The sequence below is a fragment of the Sorex araneus genome, chromosome 3 (assembly GCF_027595985.1).
Source record: "Sorex araneus isolate mSorAra2 chromosome 3, mSorAra2.pri, whole genome shotgun sequence".
Taxonomy (NCBI): domain Eukaryota; kingdom Metazoa; phylum Chordata; class Mammalia; order Eulipotyphla; family Soricidae; genus Sorex; species Sorex araneus.
Window position 1 is genome coordinate 160,668,800 of NC_073304.1, and position 14,312 is coordinate 160,683,111.

The 14,312-nt window shown below is 47.5% G+C and overlaps 1 protein-coding gene across 1 annotated transcript in view; it reads left to right on the forward strand.

Annotated features, from left to right (window-relative positions):
• Positions 1 to 14,312, forward strand: part of CDON (cell adhesion associated, oncogene regulated) — a 94,797-nt gene that overhangs the window by 33,080 nt on the left and 47,405 nt on the right. The window contains exons 3-8 of the mRNA XM_055133731.1: positions 1,068 to 1,340; positions 2,551 to 2,697; positions 4,366 to 4,509; positions 5,326 to 5,613; positions 8,166 to 8,435; positions 12,617 to 12,970. Of these exons, the coding sequence (XP_054989706.1) occupies positions 1,068 to 1,340; positions 2,551 to 2,697; positions 4,366 to 4,509; positions 5,326 to 5,613; positions 8,166 to 8,435; positions 12,617 to 12,970 (1,476 nt within the window). The remainder of the gene's footprint in view (positions 1 to 1,067; positions 1,341 to 2,550; positions 2,698 to 4,365; positions 4,510 to 5,325; positions 5,614 to 8,165; positions 8,436 to 12,616; positions 12,971 to 14,312) is intronic.

Genomic DNA, 14,312 nt, shown 5'->3' on the forward strand with positions numbered 1-14,312 from the left:
CTCAAAAGTATAGATCTTGTATTTCAGTTTGACTTTCCATCCCTTTTCTTTTTCTTTCTTGAGAAACATTGAATGTGCAATAACTTATACTTCTTTTCTTCCTTCCTTCTTCCTTCCTTCTTCTTTCCTTCCTTCCCTTCCTTCCTTCCTTCCTTCCTTCCTTCCTTCCTTCCTTCCTTCCTTCCTTCCTTCCTTCCTTCCTTCCTTCCTTCCTTCCTTCCTTTCTCTTGCTTTCTTTTTGGACCACACCCAGTGGTGCTCAGGCCTTATTCCTGGCTCTGTGCTCAGGATTTATTCCTGGCTCTGTGCTCATGGATCATTCCTGGTTCTGTGCTCAGGGCTTATTTTTAGCTGTCTGCTCAGAGATCACTCCTGGCAGGGCTCAGGGACCATGGTGAGCTGGGGATCAAACTCATGTTGTCCACATGCAAGGCAAGCGTCCTAGCTGCTGTACTCTCTCTCTGTCTGGCACCTAACTTCCATTTTATAGAAGCTACTTCATTAAGAGAGAAGTATACTATTTATCCTCTATAAATTATTTTGTCTGACTATAGCATTAAGAAGGGCTGGAGCGATAGCACAGCGAGTAGGGTGTTTGCCTTGCATGCGGCTGACCTGGATTCAATTCCTCCGTCCCTCTCGGAGAGCCTGGCAAGCTACTGAGAGTATCCCAGCCATACAGCAGAGCCTGGCAAGCTACCCGTGACATATTTGATATGCCAAAAACAGTAACAAGTCTCACAATGGAGACGTTACTGGTGCCCACTCGAGCAAATCGATGAACAATGGGACAACAGTGCTACAGTGCTATAGCATTATGATCTTCCTATATTTTACCCCGTTAAGTCCTGATTTAACATTTTGCCATTTTTGTTCTTCCAAGGTGGATTTGCGCTAATGTTTCTAGAACTTTTGCAAGTACTAAGAACTCTAACATTTATAGAGGAGGTAAAGATAGCCTTCAGTTATGGAGATCTCAGTGAAATGTACTTAATGTACCCTCCTTTCTGCCTTCTTTTCTCTCCCATGCGCCCACCCCTTTGCACATGCGGAATGTCCCCTTGCAGACTTGGCACCTTATTTTATTTCTGAGCCACTGTCTGCTGTCCAGAAGCTTGGTGGAACTGTAGAGCTTCGTTGTTCGGCTGGACCCGTGACTGCTCACATCTCGTGGTTGCATAATGGGAAAAGATTGGATAGAAGCATGGACCAGATTCAGATTCATCAGGGGACATTGACTCTTCTCTCCCTGAACCCCTCCCTTGTGGGTTCCTACCAGTGTGTTGCCAACAACAGTGTCGGTGCGATTGTGAGTGGCCCCGCGATGGTGTCCACTGCTGGTGAGCGTCATTTTTGTCTCTTTGTTTTTTTTTTTTTTTTCTGGGATGACTCCTTGCATTTTTGAATACTGGGAAGAGCCTGGGTTTGGGAGTAGATCTTATCGGGGTTCTCAGCCCAACTTTGCCTCCTGCTGTGTGCACCTGGGGGATTTGGACCCCTGCACTCCTCTCAGAGTGTCTCTGTGTGCCACGTGGGTTTGGAAGCGATTTGTACACGGGGCTGTTTTCTAACTTGAACTCTATCTCTGGTGAGCCTTGAAAAATTCTTAATATCAACAACAACCACCGAAAAAGCTGCCGTGTACTTTGACACTCAGTTATTTCAAACAGCCCTTTATCTTCCTTTCCCATCGAATTGTTTTATTTGTCTTGATTACTGAGTGATTTTAATTTATTTAATTGAAACCAGGCTAAAGGAGCGAGGGGGGGTGTTGGGGAGGGGCTTGGAGGGGGCGGGGAATGACTGTAAAGAAAGGAATGTGGAGTATTGAGCTTATGGAAAATCTGGAATGCGTGGTTTTCCTAGTAAGTTTGAGCCATCTGCCTTTCAAAGGGTGATGGCTTCCAGTAATGGAAACCGTCTTTGTAAGGGCACCCCTATTTACAGAACAAATCTGGATTCCCCAGGAGGAGTGAGTTTGTCATAACTGAGAAGAGTAAATGTTTTTGTAGAGCTGTGACCCATGGACCGCTCCCAGCTGCCACTGGGGGCCGCCTTCTTCGTGGCTGCGGATGGCGAGGCCCGGCCAGGCGCGCTGCTGAGCGGGGCAGACCACGCCGGTGTGTGGGGACAGGACCGCTTTGTGCTGCGCCCTGTGGCCGTGACCCGGCTTCACTCCCAGAAACCATATTGTGATTGTCGCGGTTTAAGTAGCTACCGGCAGAGGGAAGATGCGAGGGGAGCCGTGGCGAGGACCTCGCTGGCCAAGACTGGACAGACGGGACGTTAGGAGACCTGCTTCTCCCAAGTGTTCTCTGTGCTTTCCCAGGGGCTCCTTCTAGGAGCAGCAGCTGCCTGCCGGGAAGGGGCGCCGTGACCACGTCTCGGCCTCACAGTGGCTTCCTGAGGTTAAAGGTCCCGGGGCTGGTGACTGGGGCTCTACACGCCCGCAGACCGCCAGGCTGCAGATGTGGCTTCCGGTGTTTAATTCCCGGTGGGAAGAAACGTCCCACTGGCCACTTCCTGACTCACCTGTCTGATTTATTGTAGTTCTCGGTGATTTTGGCTCCTCGACAAAGCATGTTATTATCGCAGAAGAAAAAGGCACCGGCTTCATTGGCTGCCAGGTCCCCCGGAGTAACCCCAAAGCCGAGGTGCGCTATAAAGTCCGGGGGAAGTGGCTGAAACATTCTACAGGTGAGATTTCCCTTTGCCCACCTGTGGCCCTCCCCAGGTCAGCGCCGGGACCTCACCCGCTGGTGTGCCAGGGCTGGCAGAGCCTGAACTGCCCACAGCACATTGTCTCTTCTCCCAGAAGTGGAGGTGACTCAGGCAGAAAATCAGCAAGTAATGCCCAAGAAAGAAACGATGCTGGGTCTCACGGCCAGTGCTCCCTTCCCAAATTCCCCCTGCCCCGGGCAGCTCTCACTACCCTCTCTCCCAACTACCGGAACAGGCCTCAGGGTCCTCGGCCTCCTTCAGCCAGCTCCACTTCTAAAAAATGTTCATTTATCTATTTGAATGTTTTGCTTGGGGGCTACTCCCAGTCTGTGCTTGCGGGTCACTCCCAGCAGTGCTCGGTGAACCATGGAGTCGGGGCAGCCAGCCGGGCTTCCTGTGTGCGCAACATGTGCTCAGCTCCTTAGGCTACATCCTGGTAGTTGGTCTCATGTTTGAAACAGGCCGTGCCCTGCATGTTCGTGTCTGTGCGTTTGTGGGTCCCATTTCCTTGCCGCCCCCGTCCCCTGCTCTGAGAGACCAGCTCCCCGAGAGCCGGGCCTTCTCCTTCTTCCTTGCTGACCCCTGTGCCTGGGTCAGTGTTGGCAGGAAGGAGGCTCTCTAGACAGATGTGTGGGGAAACCCAGGGATGGCTGAGGGTCAGTGCGGGCGCAGTGACTGCAAGTGATCAGCGCTCTCTCAGGGAGAGGCTTGCTTCAGACCGTTGCTGTGACGTCACTTCATCTTTTCTGCAGATCCTTCTTAACGTTTTCAGTGTGCTTCACTCCAGCCGTCTGTCTTAAGGGTTTCTGCTGGGTTTGACTTCGTTATCTAGTACAGTGGTTTCTTTCCCCTGAGCCAAGGAAGCCCCCACGATACCAGACCCTACAGAGCTAGTTCTTCCTGTACACACACGCTTATGATGAAGATGAACTATGGGCCAGAGAGACAGTACGGGTTTTCAGGCCCTTGTTGTGAAAGCTTCTGACTTTAGTTCAATCCCTGTATGGTCATATGAGCACTGCTATGGGTGATCCTGAGCACAGAATTGGGAATCAGCCCTGAGCACTGCTGTGTGTGGCCCAACCACTCGACTCCACATCCCTCCCCACCAAAAAGAAAAAAAAATAAACAAGTAATGTTTAAGTTAGGTATAGTAAGAGATGAACAACAGCTAATGATAAGCTAAAGTAGTTAACAATAATACAATATAGTAAAAGTTATGTGATGTCTGTCTTTCAAAATATACAACCATCTGAGCACAGGCTCTCCACGCTACGGCCCAGGTTCCATCCCTGGCACCACATGGTCCCCCAGGCACTGCCAGGAGTGACTCCTGAGCACTGAACCAACATTAGCTCCTGAGCGCCACCAGGTGTGGCTCCCAAACTAAAGAATAAAATAAAATTGTGCATTCTGTTTTTGGACTGCTATTGAATGAGGGAAGTGAGTGAAACTAGTTAAGGAGTCGTAAAAGAATAACCAAGCCACAAACGAGTAGTCCTGTGCAAGAGACCTTTTCCCTTTTTTCTGTCTCAACTTTCGTTTGTTGGATGAATTTTCATTAATGGCGGATTTGATTTTAATGTTGAAAGGGCACATTTTCAGCAAAGAGGTTCTAACTGCCTCCTTGTCTTCCTTCCTTAGAGAATTACTTAATCCTTCCATCAGGAAATCTTCAGATTTTGAATGTGTCCTTAGAGGACAAAGGCTCATACAAATGTGCAGCTTTTAATCCTGTTACACATGAACTAAAACTTGAACCCGTTGGCCGAAAACTCCTTGTGAGTCGTAAGTATTCGGGAGAGGAGAGCTGAGGAAGGGTCCTCAAAAGGCTCTGATGAGAAGTTGGGAAATGAGAGTTTCATTTTTCTCTCAGGTTCTTTTATCAGAAGAAAATCTTAAGAGAGAGCAAATACATAAATACATTATAAGATAATCTTATGCTTGTTTTTATAACAGAAAAGCTTTTTAGCCGGCATTTTTGCTCAAGCTGACACACTGGGATTTATGTGTAGTCCCTTTGCTCAGAAAAAAAATGTTCTAGAGAAAGTATTGCCTTTCTGCCAGTGAACATAAAATTGGTAGCTAACGGAATTAGGAAGAATATGTATCTGTTCTCTTTCATTTAGAGACGATGAAAGTTGTGGCTAAGTTGTAAGTGATGGTCGTTGAGGTAGCATCGATCTGGAGCAAACAATCAAGCCTTTGAATTCGTTGAGAAATCTGTTGTTTCCAAGCTGCCAAATTGAAAGTGGCCCTAAAGGATCACACAGGAGTTTTCATTTCATTTATTTATTCATTTATTTTGTTTTGGGGGCCATACCTGGCGGTACGTAGGGGTTGCTCCTGGCTCTGCACTCAGAAATGAGTCCTGCAGGCTTGGGAGAGCCATATGGGGTGCCGGGAGTTGAACCCGGGTCAGCCACATGCAAGGCAAGTGCCCTACCCTCTGTACTATCACTGGCCCCCAAGACGTTTCTGTTTAATTCTCCACTAGACAGGACTGAACCGACCAGAGTTGTTTATCCTGTAAAGAAGTGTCGGTGGGAAGGTGGGCGCACCCCTGGCACCGTCACAAGCTTCTGTCTTTGCTTCTCTCCGTAGCCCCCTCCTCGGGCCATGTGCACATCCTCTACCCGACCCTGGCTCAGGCCCTGGCCGTCGTGGCCCACAGCGCCGTCACGCTGGAGTGTGTGGTGAGCGCCGTGCCCGTCCCTGCCGTGCACTGGCTGAAGGACGGGCAGGACGTGGTGCTGGGCAGCGGCTGGAGAAGGCTGCATACGCACCTGGCGACAGACCGCATCGACCCCAGGGACGCCGGCAACTACTCCTGCTTGGTGGGCGGCGGCTCTGGCGAGGCGAAGCGTGCCACGTACACGGTCCACGTGCTGGGTAAGAGGCGCCGGGTCTCGCTCCTGGGAGCCTGTGGGGACTGGGAGTGAAATGGCAACTGCCCGAGAGCGCCCCTCTGCTGTCCCACACAGATTTCATTTGGGACGGGGAGGGTGTGTGTGTGTGTGTGTGTGTGTGTGTGTGTGTGTGTGTGTGTGTGTTAGAGGTCTCTTAAGCCGGAAGTTGGGGGTCTCTCCCAGCAATTTCCAGCCAACTGGACTGGAGGATGTGGAGCTGCCAGGCCCTCTGCTGTCAGGGGGAGCAGGCCACCAAGGCAGAGCTCCAGGCCCTTCAGGGCCACACCCAGCAGTACCCCCCTGGGTCACATGTGGTGATGCTCGGGGCACTGTGTGGTGTGGGGAAAACGTCTGGGCTTGGCTGCATGCACAGCCTATGCCATAATCCTTGTACCTTCTCTCCAGTCCCGACAAGCTTCATTTTCCCAAAGTGTGCAATCAGCCTCAATGTCTGGGGGCCCGTGCTTTACACCAGGATGGTCTTGGGATGGGCTCATTCTCCCGCTTCAGAGTGCAGAACCCATTCTTCCTTCTTTGTGACATGGTGGAAGAAGATGGGGAATCGGTGGGCTGGGAGATTCCGGGCTCTGCCAGTGTTGTAGTAACTGCGGTTTAATGTAGACTCGAAAATGTCATCTCCAAAGGAAATCTGTTTGGTTCTTATTTTTCCCTTTTGGAAAATCTATATCTGGCTCATGAAAAGTTTGCATCATCTTCCCCCTCATTTCTAGACACTCTTTACCTCAAAAATACTTTTCTTTCCTTCCAGCTCTCTCTTGTGTTGCAGTGTCAGGTGTTTTGTTTTATCAAAACAGAGTTTCAGTAAAAACAAAAGACAAAAATGGGTTGTAAGTGGTTGTGTAGTTTCCATAAACCTTCTGCCTGCATTTATTTACAACAATGGCCTGGTGTGGGTTATTTAGAATTACTGTACCAAGAGTGTGGGCAAGCTGACTTTAAAGCTTGATGATAGGGATGGGGAGACAGCTGAAGGGCTGGAGCACATGCTCTGCATGTGGGAGCTCAGGGTTCAATCCCCAGTACCACGTGGTCCTTACCAAGCTCTGCTGGTAGCCGTCCCTGAGCACTGAGCTGGGAACAGCCCCTGGTCACACACCAGAGATATTGAGCGTGACTCCTCTGAATAAATACAGTTTAATGACAGTTGGATTAGATTAGTTGTACCACTGTATCACTTGTCATCCCGTTGTCCTTTGATTTGTTTGAGCAGGTGCCAGTAATGTCTCCATTCATCCCTGTCATGTGCTAGTGTAGCCCAATGGCGCCTGCTTACTCCAGGAACACAAAGAGCTTCAAACCGTTCATTCAGGGTCTTGACGAAGAAGTCTGACCATCTCGTAGGTGGGCAGCCATGCGGTCTTTTGACGTCCCATGGAATCCAGTCCGTAACAGCTCTAGTCCAGTGGTCGTCTCTAAATCGCATTATGTATCCGGCCCATCTGATTTTCGACACCTTGGCAAATGAGACAACGTCCCTGATTCTTGATTGTTGACGGAGGTCAGAACTCCGGATTCCTTCTCTCACTTGAGTGAAACGTGATGCTTCAAGCATAGTTTTTTCGATTCCTCTAGCATCAAAGACACTGGACTCTAGATTGGTTGTATAATCAATAAATTGGACTCATGTTTTAAATTTCAATACAGGATTCACTCTGTTTAGGTAAAAAGGGACATGATGGATAGCTCAAGGCATTTTTGTTTTTTTTTTTAGTCATACCCAATGATGCTCAGGGGTTACTCCTGGTTCTGTCTCAGGAATTACTCCTGGTGGTGCTTGGGAGACCATATGGGATGCCGGGGATTGAACCTGAGTTGGCAATGTGCAAGGCAACTGCCCTACTCGCTGTACTATATTTCTGGCCACCTCAGGGCATTTTTTTGGTTCTCAGGCCCTAATCTGAAAGAAGACTTGAGCATAAAAAGAGTTATGAGTAGACATTGTCTGCTTTGGTTCCTGTGCAGTGGGAAATCCAGGGACACTGTTACTTGATCTCAAATCAGTACCTGACACAACTGCTGAGAGAAGCTCAGGATTAGAAACTTGAGTGTCTGCATGTGATGAGTCTTTCTGTGTATCTGGAGCAGGGAGTTAGCGATGGAGAGTTATAAAAATAATCGGTGACATATTAGTGACTAATGGTTGATTCTAGTAAGGAAAGTTGAAAGGCAGTTTTTCATTTTTTCGTTTTCCTTAGCCATGGTACAGGGAGAATGAGCATCGACAGTCCCATTTGGTTTCAGCCCGGTATTGTAGACGTTCTGTGACTGGGGCGTTAATTTTTTTTTATTAATTTATTCTTTTATTGAATCACCATGTGGAAAGTTACAAAGCTTTCAGGTTTAAGTCTCAGTTATACAATGCTCGAACACCCATCCCTTCACCAGTGCACATATTCCACCACTAAGAATCACAGTATACCTTCCCCCTCCCCGCCACCTCCCCAGCCCCCTGGGGTGATAATTTTAAAAAGTTATCTTGAGGGCGAGAATCTGACTGGTATGTTTTATTTTCAGAACGTGCTTCCATTTCTAAAGGGCTGCAGGACCAGACAGTACCTCTGGGCTCCACTGTACAATTTACATGTGATGTTCATGGGAATCCGGCCCCCAACCGCACCTGGTTTCATAATGCACAACCACTTCATCCCTCTCCACGTCATCTGATGACAGGAAGTGGCCTACAAATCAGTGGTGTTACCACAGAAGATTCTGGGTTGTATCAGTGTCTTGCGGACAATGGGATTGGATTTATGCTGTCGACTGGAAGACTTGAAGTTGTAAGAGGTGGGGTATTAGACCATATAATCCTGGAAAACTGTGCTTTATTAGTAGGCTTTTGTTCAAGTTAAAAGTGACATGGGTGGGGTAAGAGGTTGGAGATGCTCTTGGAACCATATGTGGTGCCATGGATCAAACCAGTGTTGGCTGCATACAATGCCTTATCCCTGTGCTTTCTCTCTGGCACCCCAAATGACTGCATTCTGGGGGTTGGGAATATAGTACAAGTGGCAGGGCAACTACCTAGGTTGTGCAAGGCTCTGAGTTCAACCCTGGCACTGCTTGGCATTTAACAACAGGATGCTTGTTTGTATTTATGACACAAGTGTAGTAGTTCTCTTTACTTGGAATTTTTCATGTAATCTGCATTTCACATAACCTGAATTTTAGATATCATCCTGTCACTGTCATCCCATTGCTCATCGATTTGCTCGAGCGGGCACCAGTAACGTCTCTCATTGTGAGACTTATTGTTACTGTTTTTGGCATATCCAATATGCCATGGGTAGCTTGCCAGGCTCTGCCGTGCGGGCGCAATACTCTCGGTAGCTTGCCAGGCTCTCTGAGAGGGGCAGAGGAATCGAACACGGGTCGGCCGCGTGAAAGGCGAATGCCCAACTGCTGTGCTATTAAAAATATTGAAAGTCACAGAAGACTAGCAAAAGAAAGGAAAACCAAAGGCCAATATTATTTGTGAACGTCGATGCAAAAATCATAAATAAGAAGTTAGCAAACTATCAATGTATCAAAAAGAAAATATGCTTTGACTAAGACTTACCCTAGGAATCAGTCAAAATATTGATGGTGTCTTTTTTCCTATTTATTGAATAAAGGAGCAAACCAGTGTAATTATCCCAATAGAATGAGAAAAACATCTTACATACTGAAAGAAGTATGCTAGGCATGCTTGGAGAAAGAGAAATAGAAAGGAACTTTCATAACTTGATAAAGGAATAGTTAGATTCCCCAAGAACGGCTGGGAGTGACCTGAGCTCTGAGCAGGAAGTATCCCCTGGCTCTCTCAAATTAAAAAAATAAATAAATGAAAGAATATTTAACAGACACAGGAATGGTGAGATGGCAGAACATTCCCTTAAAATCTCCTTTCTTACTTCTTTTTTTTATTATATTGGAATTTGTCACCACCGTGAAACAAGAAAAAGAAATTAAATATGGAAAAAGAAGAAATTAAGTAGTTGCAATTATAGCTTCTGTGATGAGAATCCTCAGTAGTGTGCTGGCAAGTTATAGAATAACCACAACTGCACATAGCAAGTGGTTAGAGGAAGGCCAATAAGCAAGGGTCAGTTTCTTTTCTTTTTTGAGGGGGGTAGGGTACACCTGGCTGTGCTCAGGAATAACACCTGGTGAGCTCAGGGGAGCTTACTGGATGCTGGGAATCAAACCCAGGTCAGCCTCATCAAATCAATTGCCCTCTCCACTGTACTCTCTCTCCCGCCCGGGGCAGCTTTGTTTCTCTCACCAGTGTGTTAGGTAGTTTTGTCCAGACAGCCAGTCCATAGATAAGACATAACACAGGGGATCTCACCTAGCACCAGGGCATGTAGTGATGCTTCATGGTCCACTTCTGCTGGAGAAGGAGGGAGGGGCCTGAGGACATTGAGTTGTTTAGGGAGACAGGGTGGAGTGGGGTGTGGGGGAGCTGACAGCACACTCCTCAGTTTGAGCCCAAAGACCAGAGGACACGTTGAGGTCTGATGTCCAGTGCCCGAGCAGACAAGTCTTCTTTATCTGCACTTTTGTTCTATCAAGACCCTCAACAGATTGGCCGGTGCCCACCCACACTGGAGGCCATCTGCTGTCCTCGGTCCACCAATTCATATGCTAATCTCTCCTGGACACTCTGCTCTCGGGGCATCCCTGGAGCCCAGTCCAGTTTGACATAAAATTAACCCTTACAACCAGCCACAGGCAGATACTATCATTTAAGAGCACCCACCCCTTTTTTTTATTGGCAACTCTCAAAAGATCCAAAGTACTCAGACCAGGTTCTTGGACCCCAGAATTTAGTATTAATAGGTGTCACATCTTTCCACAAATGTTCTGTGAATTTGTGCAATTCCAATTAAAATTCCTTCAAAATATTTTGAGAACCTTGGCATTCTGATTCTGAAGTTTATACGGGTTAGCAAAGTCCAAGAACAACTAGAAGACCCCAGCAGAAGGACACAGTGGACTTGCCTGACCAGATTAGAAAAAGCATCGACAGTCTGCAGTAATACAGACAGTGCTTCATGGGTACAGAAGCGGAAAGATAGACTCTTGGAACAAGACCGACCCTGCCAAAAAGACATCTGCATGCAAGGGCTTGACTGAGGTAGCAATGCAGACCCTCAGGGGAGGATTCTCATTTCAGTTCATTTGATATGGGATAATTATCAGAAAGCAGGAAAAAATCTCTACCTCCTATAGCATGCAAAGGCAACTTCCTGGAGGGTTTTATTGTGTATTAAAAATTTTTTTGTTTTTGGATTTGCTGTGTTCAGCACTCACTCCTGGCTCTGCACTAAGAGATCACTCTGGAGGGGCTCAGGGGATCAGATGGGGTGCCAGGGATTGAACCCCAGTCTGCCGAGTGCAAGGCAAACGTGCTGCCACTATACTACCTCACTGGCCCCTTCCTGGAGGGTTTTAAAGACCTAACTAGGGATCAAAGTGGACACTTTTGAAGAAAATATGCACAAATACCTGTGATCTGAGTAAAACTTTAAACAAGATGTTTTTAAAAGTTTTAGAAAAGATTGGTATGACTAACTGAATGAGAATATTCTTATCATTCACTGGATACTACTAAAACTGAAAAGCAATACACTGGAAGAACAGTATCTGGTCTCTGGCTTCTGCAAGGAACTTGGAACCATCACAGGGAAGAGAAGTGATCTCATTATTCGCAAGTGGACTGTGCAGGGCTAGGAAGATGTTCCCCTCGGAGGACTCAGGGAACAAAGGTGACGCCTTGCTAGGTGGGCGAGAATTCAGAAACCCAGGAATGCCCAGTGGGTCGTTCTGTCACATGTAGGAAGTGGGATTGGAAGGGTGTGCTGCAGACAGAGAAAGCCAGCGTCACCCAACTCCGCTGCTGCCCATCACAGGGGCCCGGGAGAGTTCTGGATCCAAAAGGGAAGTCAGAGCAGTGCCACTGTCACTGCCACTTTGCTCAAAACCTGGACATAGGCTCTTCTCTGGAGAAGTCTGTGTTGTTCCTTAAACATGTTTCTCTCTCTCTCTCTCTCTCTCTCTCTCTCTCTTTTTCTCTCTCTCTCTCTCTCTCCCTCTCTCTCTCTCCCCACTCTCTCCCCCCCTCTCTCCCCCTTTCTTTTTCTCTCCCTCTGTCTCTCCCCATTCACGTTTCTCTAAATTTCTTTCAATAAAAACTATTTTTAAAAATAACTAAAAATGGGGACTGGAGAGATACTACAGGGGGTAGAGTGCTTGCCTTGCATTTGGCCGACCCAGGTTCAATCCCTGACACCCCATGTGGTCCCCCAACCACTCCCAGGAGTGAGGAATAACTCCTGTGCACCACCCCCATCCCTAAAATAATGTAGTTCACATCTCTGGCAAGAAATGTCCATCAACTTTGATTCACGAAAAGGTGGTTCTGTTGCACAGTGGACAGTGCATCGGACTTCTGATTCACGACAGGTTTTCTCCTGGACTCTACTTCAGAAGCCCCTGCCTCCCCAAGTTGCCTCATTTTGTGGCGGGGGGTGATTCCATTCCATTCTTCTGTTCCCCTCTTTTGTGCCAGAGGATGTTTGGTGTCCGTTGGCTCTGACAGATAGGCTGGACAGATAGAGGGCACTCCCTACAGCGCTGGGACCGCTGGGTTCCTTTCTTCCGAGGGAGAGGAAACCTGTGCAGGACTTGCCTCTGAGCTCACACTGACGAAGACCCTCTCTCGTTTTACTTGGTGAAAGCACTACTGAGGATGAGTGACAGGAGGCCCTGTCATTACTATCTTGTTATGTCCCAATATGCTGTGACATTTGGTATGCTGTAATTTTAAGGAACTAATGTGTCTTGCATGTAAAGTGTTGTTTAGAAACATATAGAAAAACCCTTCCTGATTTCTGCCTAACCATGTCAATGAGAATATTTTTGTTGCATTGTAGATATTGAATGTGTTTGACCTGTTCCTTTTTTTTCTTTCTTATTTTAAATAGATGGTGGACTCAAGCCAGTAATAATTACAGCACCCACAAACACTCAGGTGGTAGATGGAGACTTTGTTACTTTGTCCTGCAATGCCACTGGTGTGCCGGTCCCTGTCATCCGTTGGTATGACCGGCAGGGATTGATAACCAGCCATCCCTCGCAGGTCCTTCGATCTAAGTCTCGAAAAGCACCTGTAGGAAGAGGGGGGAGCTTGGACCCGGAGCCCCTCTACTTCATCATGTCCCGAGCTGGCTCCAGCTCCCTGTACATCCAGGCTGTCACTCCGGAGCATGCTGGCAGGTACACCTGTGAGGCCAGCAATGAACACGGCACTGCACAGTCCGACGCCATGCTCACGGTTGGTGAGTTGCTCTTAGTATTTTATCCCAGTGAACAGTTCTTTTGGGTGTAGAGACAGTTCCGGCTCTGAACGACCAGTGATGACTGGCAGCCTCTTTCTGCTTTTTCCCTGGCAGCAGGGAAATGCAAAAACGTATTTTTTAGTATTTAGCTTTCAGTGAACGGGGTGAAGCTCGAGCTCCATTGCTGATGTTGGTTCGGCTGGTGGATGTCATATAGAAAGCTTGCATGTGGGAGTAAACCTGAGGCATGACTTCTGTTTGGGGGCGGGGCGCTAATGCATTTAGCTTTCTAGACTACTGAAAAGGTCACTGCGCTGCTTGTCAGGTAAGTCCTTAATTATTTGGGTATTCAAACTCTAAAGGGTTGAACTTAGAGAGACGTGGTATCATCAAACAATAACCTTAATAACTATGTAATACTATTTCCCCTATCTTTTTTTTCCTTCTTTTCCTCCACTTTATTTAAACATTGTGGTTGAAGAAGTTTTCATGGTGATTTGTTACAGGCATTCAGTATTCATTCCAACACCCATCCCGCCACCACTGTCACCTTCCTTCCACCACTGTCTCCATTTTCCCAACCACCCCTCAAGCCTGCCCCCATAGAGACCTACAATAATTTATTTTATATTGCTTATTGGCAGGAGCGATAGCACAGCAGGTAGGGCGTTTGCCTTGCACACGGCTGACCCAGGTTCGATTCCTCCGCCCCTCTCAGAGAGCCTAGCAAGCTGCCAAGAGTATCTCGCCCACACAGCAGAGCCTGGAAAGCTACCCAGGGCGTATTCGATATGACAAAAACAGTAACAACAAGTCTCACAATGGAGACGTTACTGGTGCCCACTCGAGCAAATTGATGAGCAACGGGATGACAGTGATACAGTGATATTGCTTATTACCACTACATGGCTAATGGAATGATCAAATAATACGTCAGTAGAAGAAAATATCGGAAAGTTGTTGTATTTCACCATGGGGACATTAAATCCTTGCCTAAGGGTTTACTAAGCTGCGGTTGCGAGTTAAGCCTTCTGTGTTAATGTTTTTGTTTGTCAAGATGAGTTGGCTTCTACTTTAGTTCCCATCCAATCTGGTGCACTACTACTGGTAGGACAGTATTGTAGAGTTTAGAGATGTTCGAGGTTGCGCAGTCTGGAAAATACAGAATATTTAAAGAATATTTAACTGCCGGGCAGCTTGGCAGAGGTGTGGCAGTGGCTTTGGGGCCTGAGTGCAGCTGCTGGAGCTTTGGTAGGAGCTGCTCCCCCTCCCCCATCCCACCCCCATCACCACCCTGTCCGGAGCTCACCCTGGAGGTCTCAGAAAGGACTGGGTGTCTGAA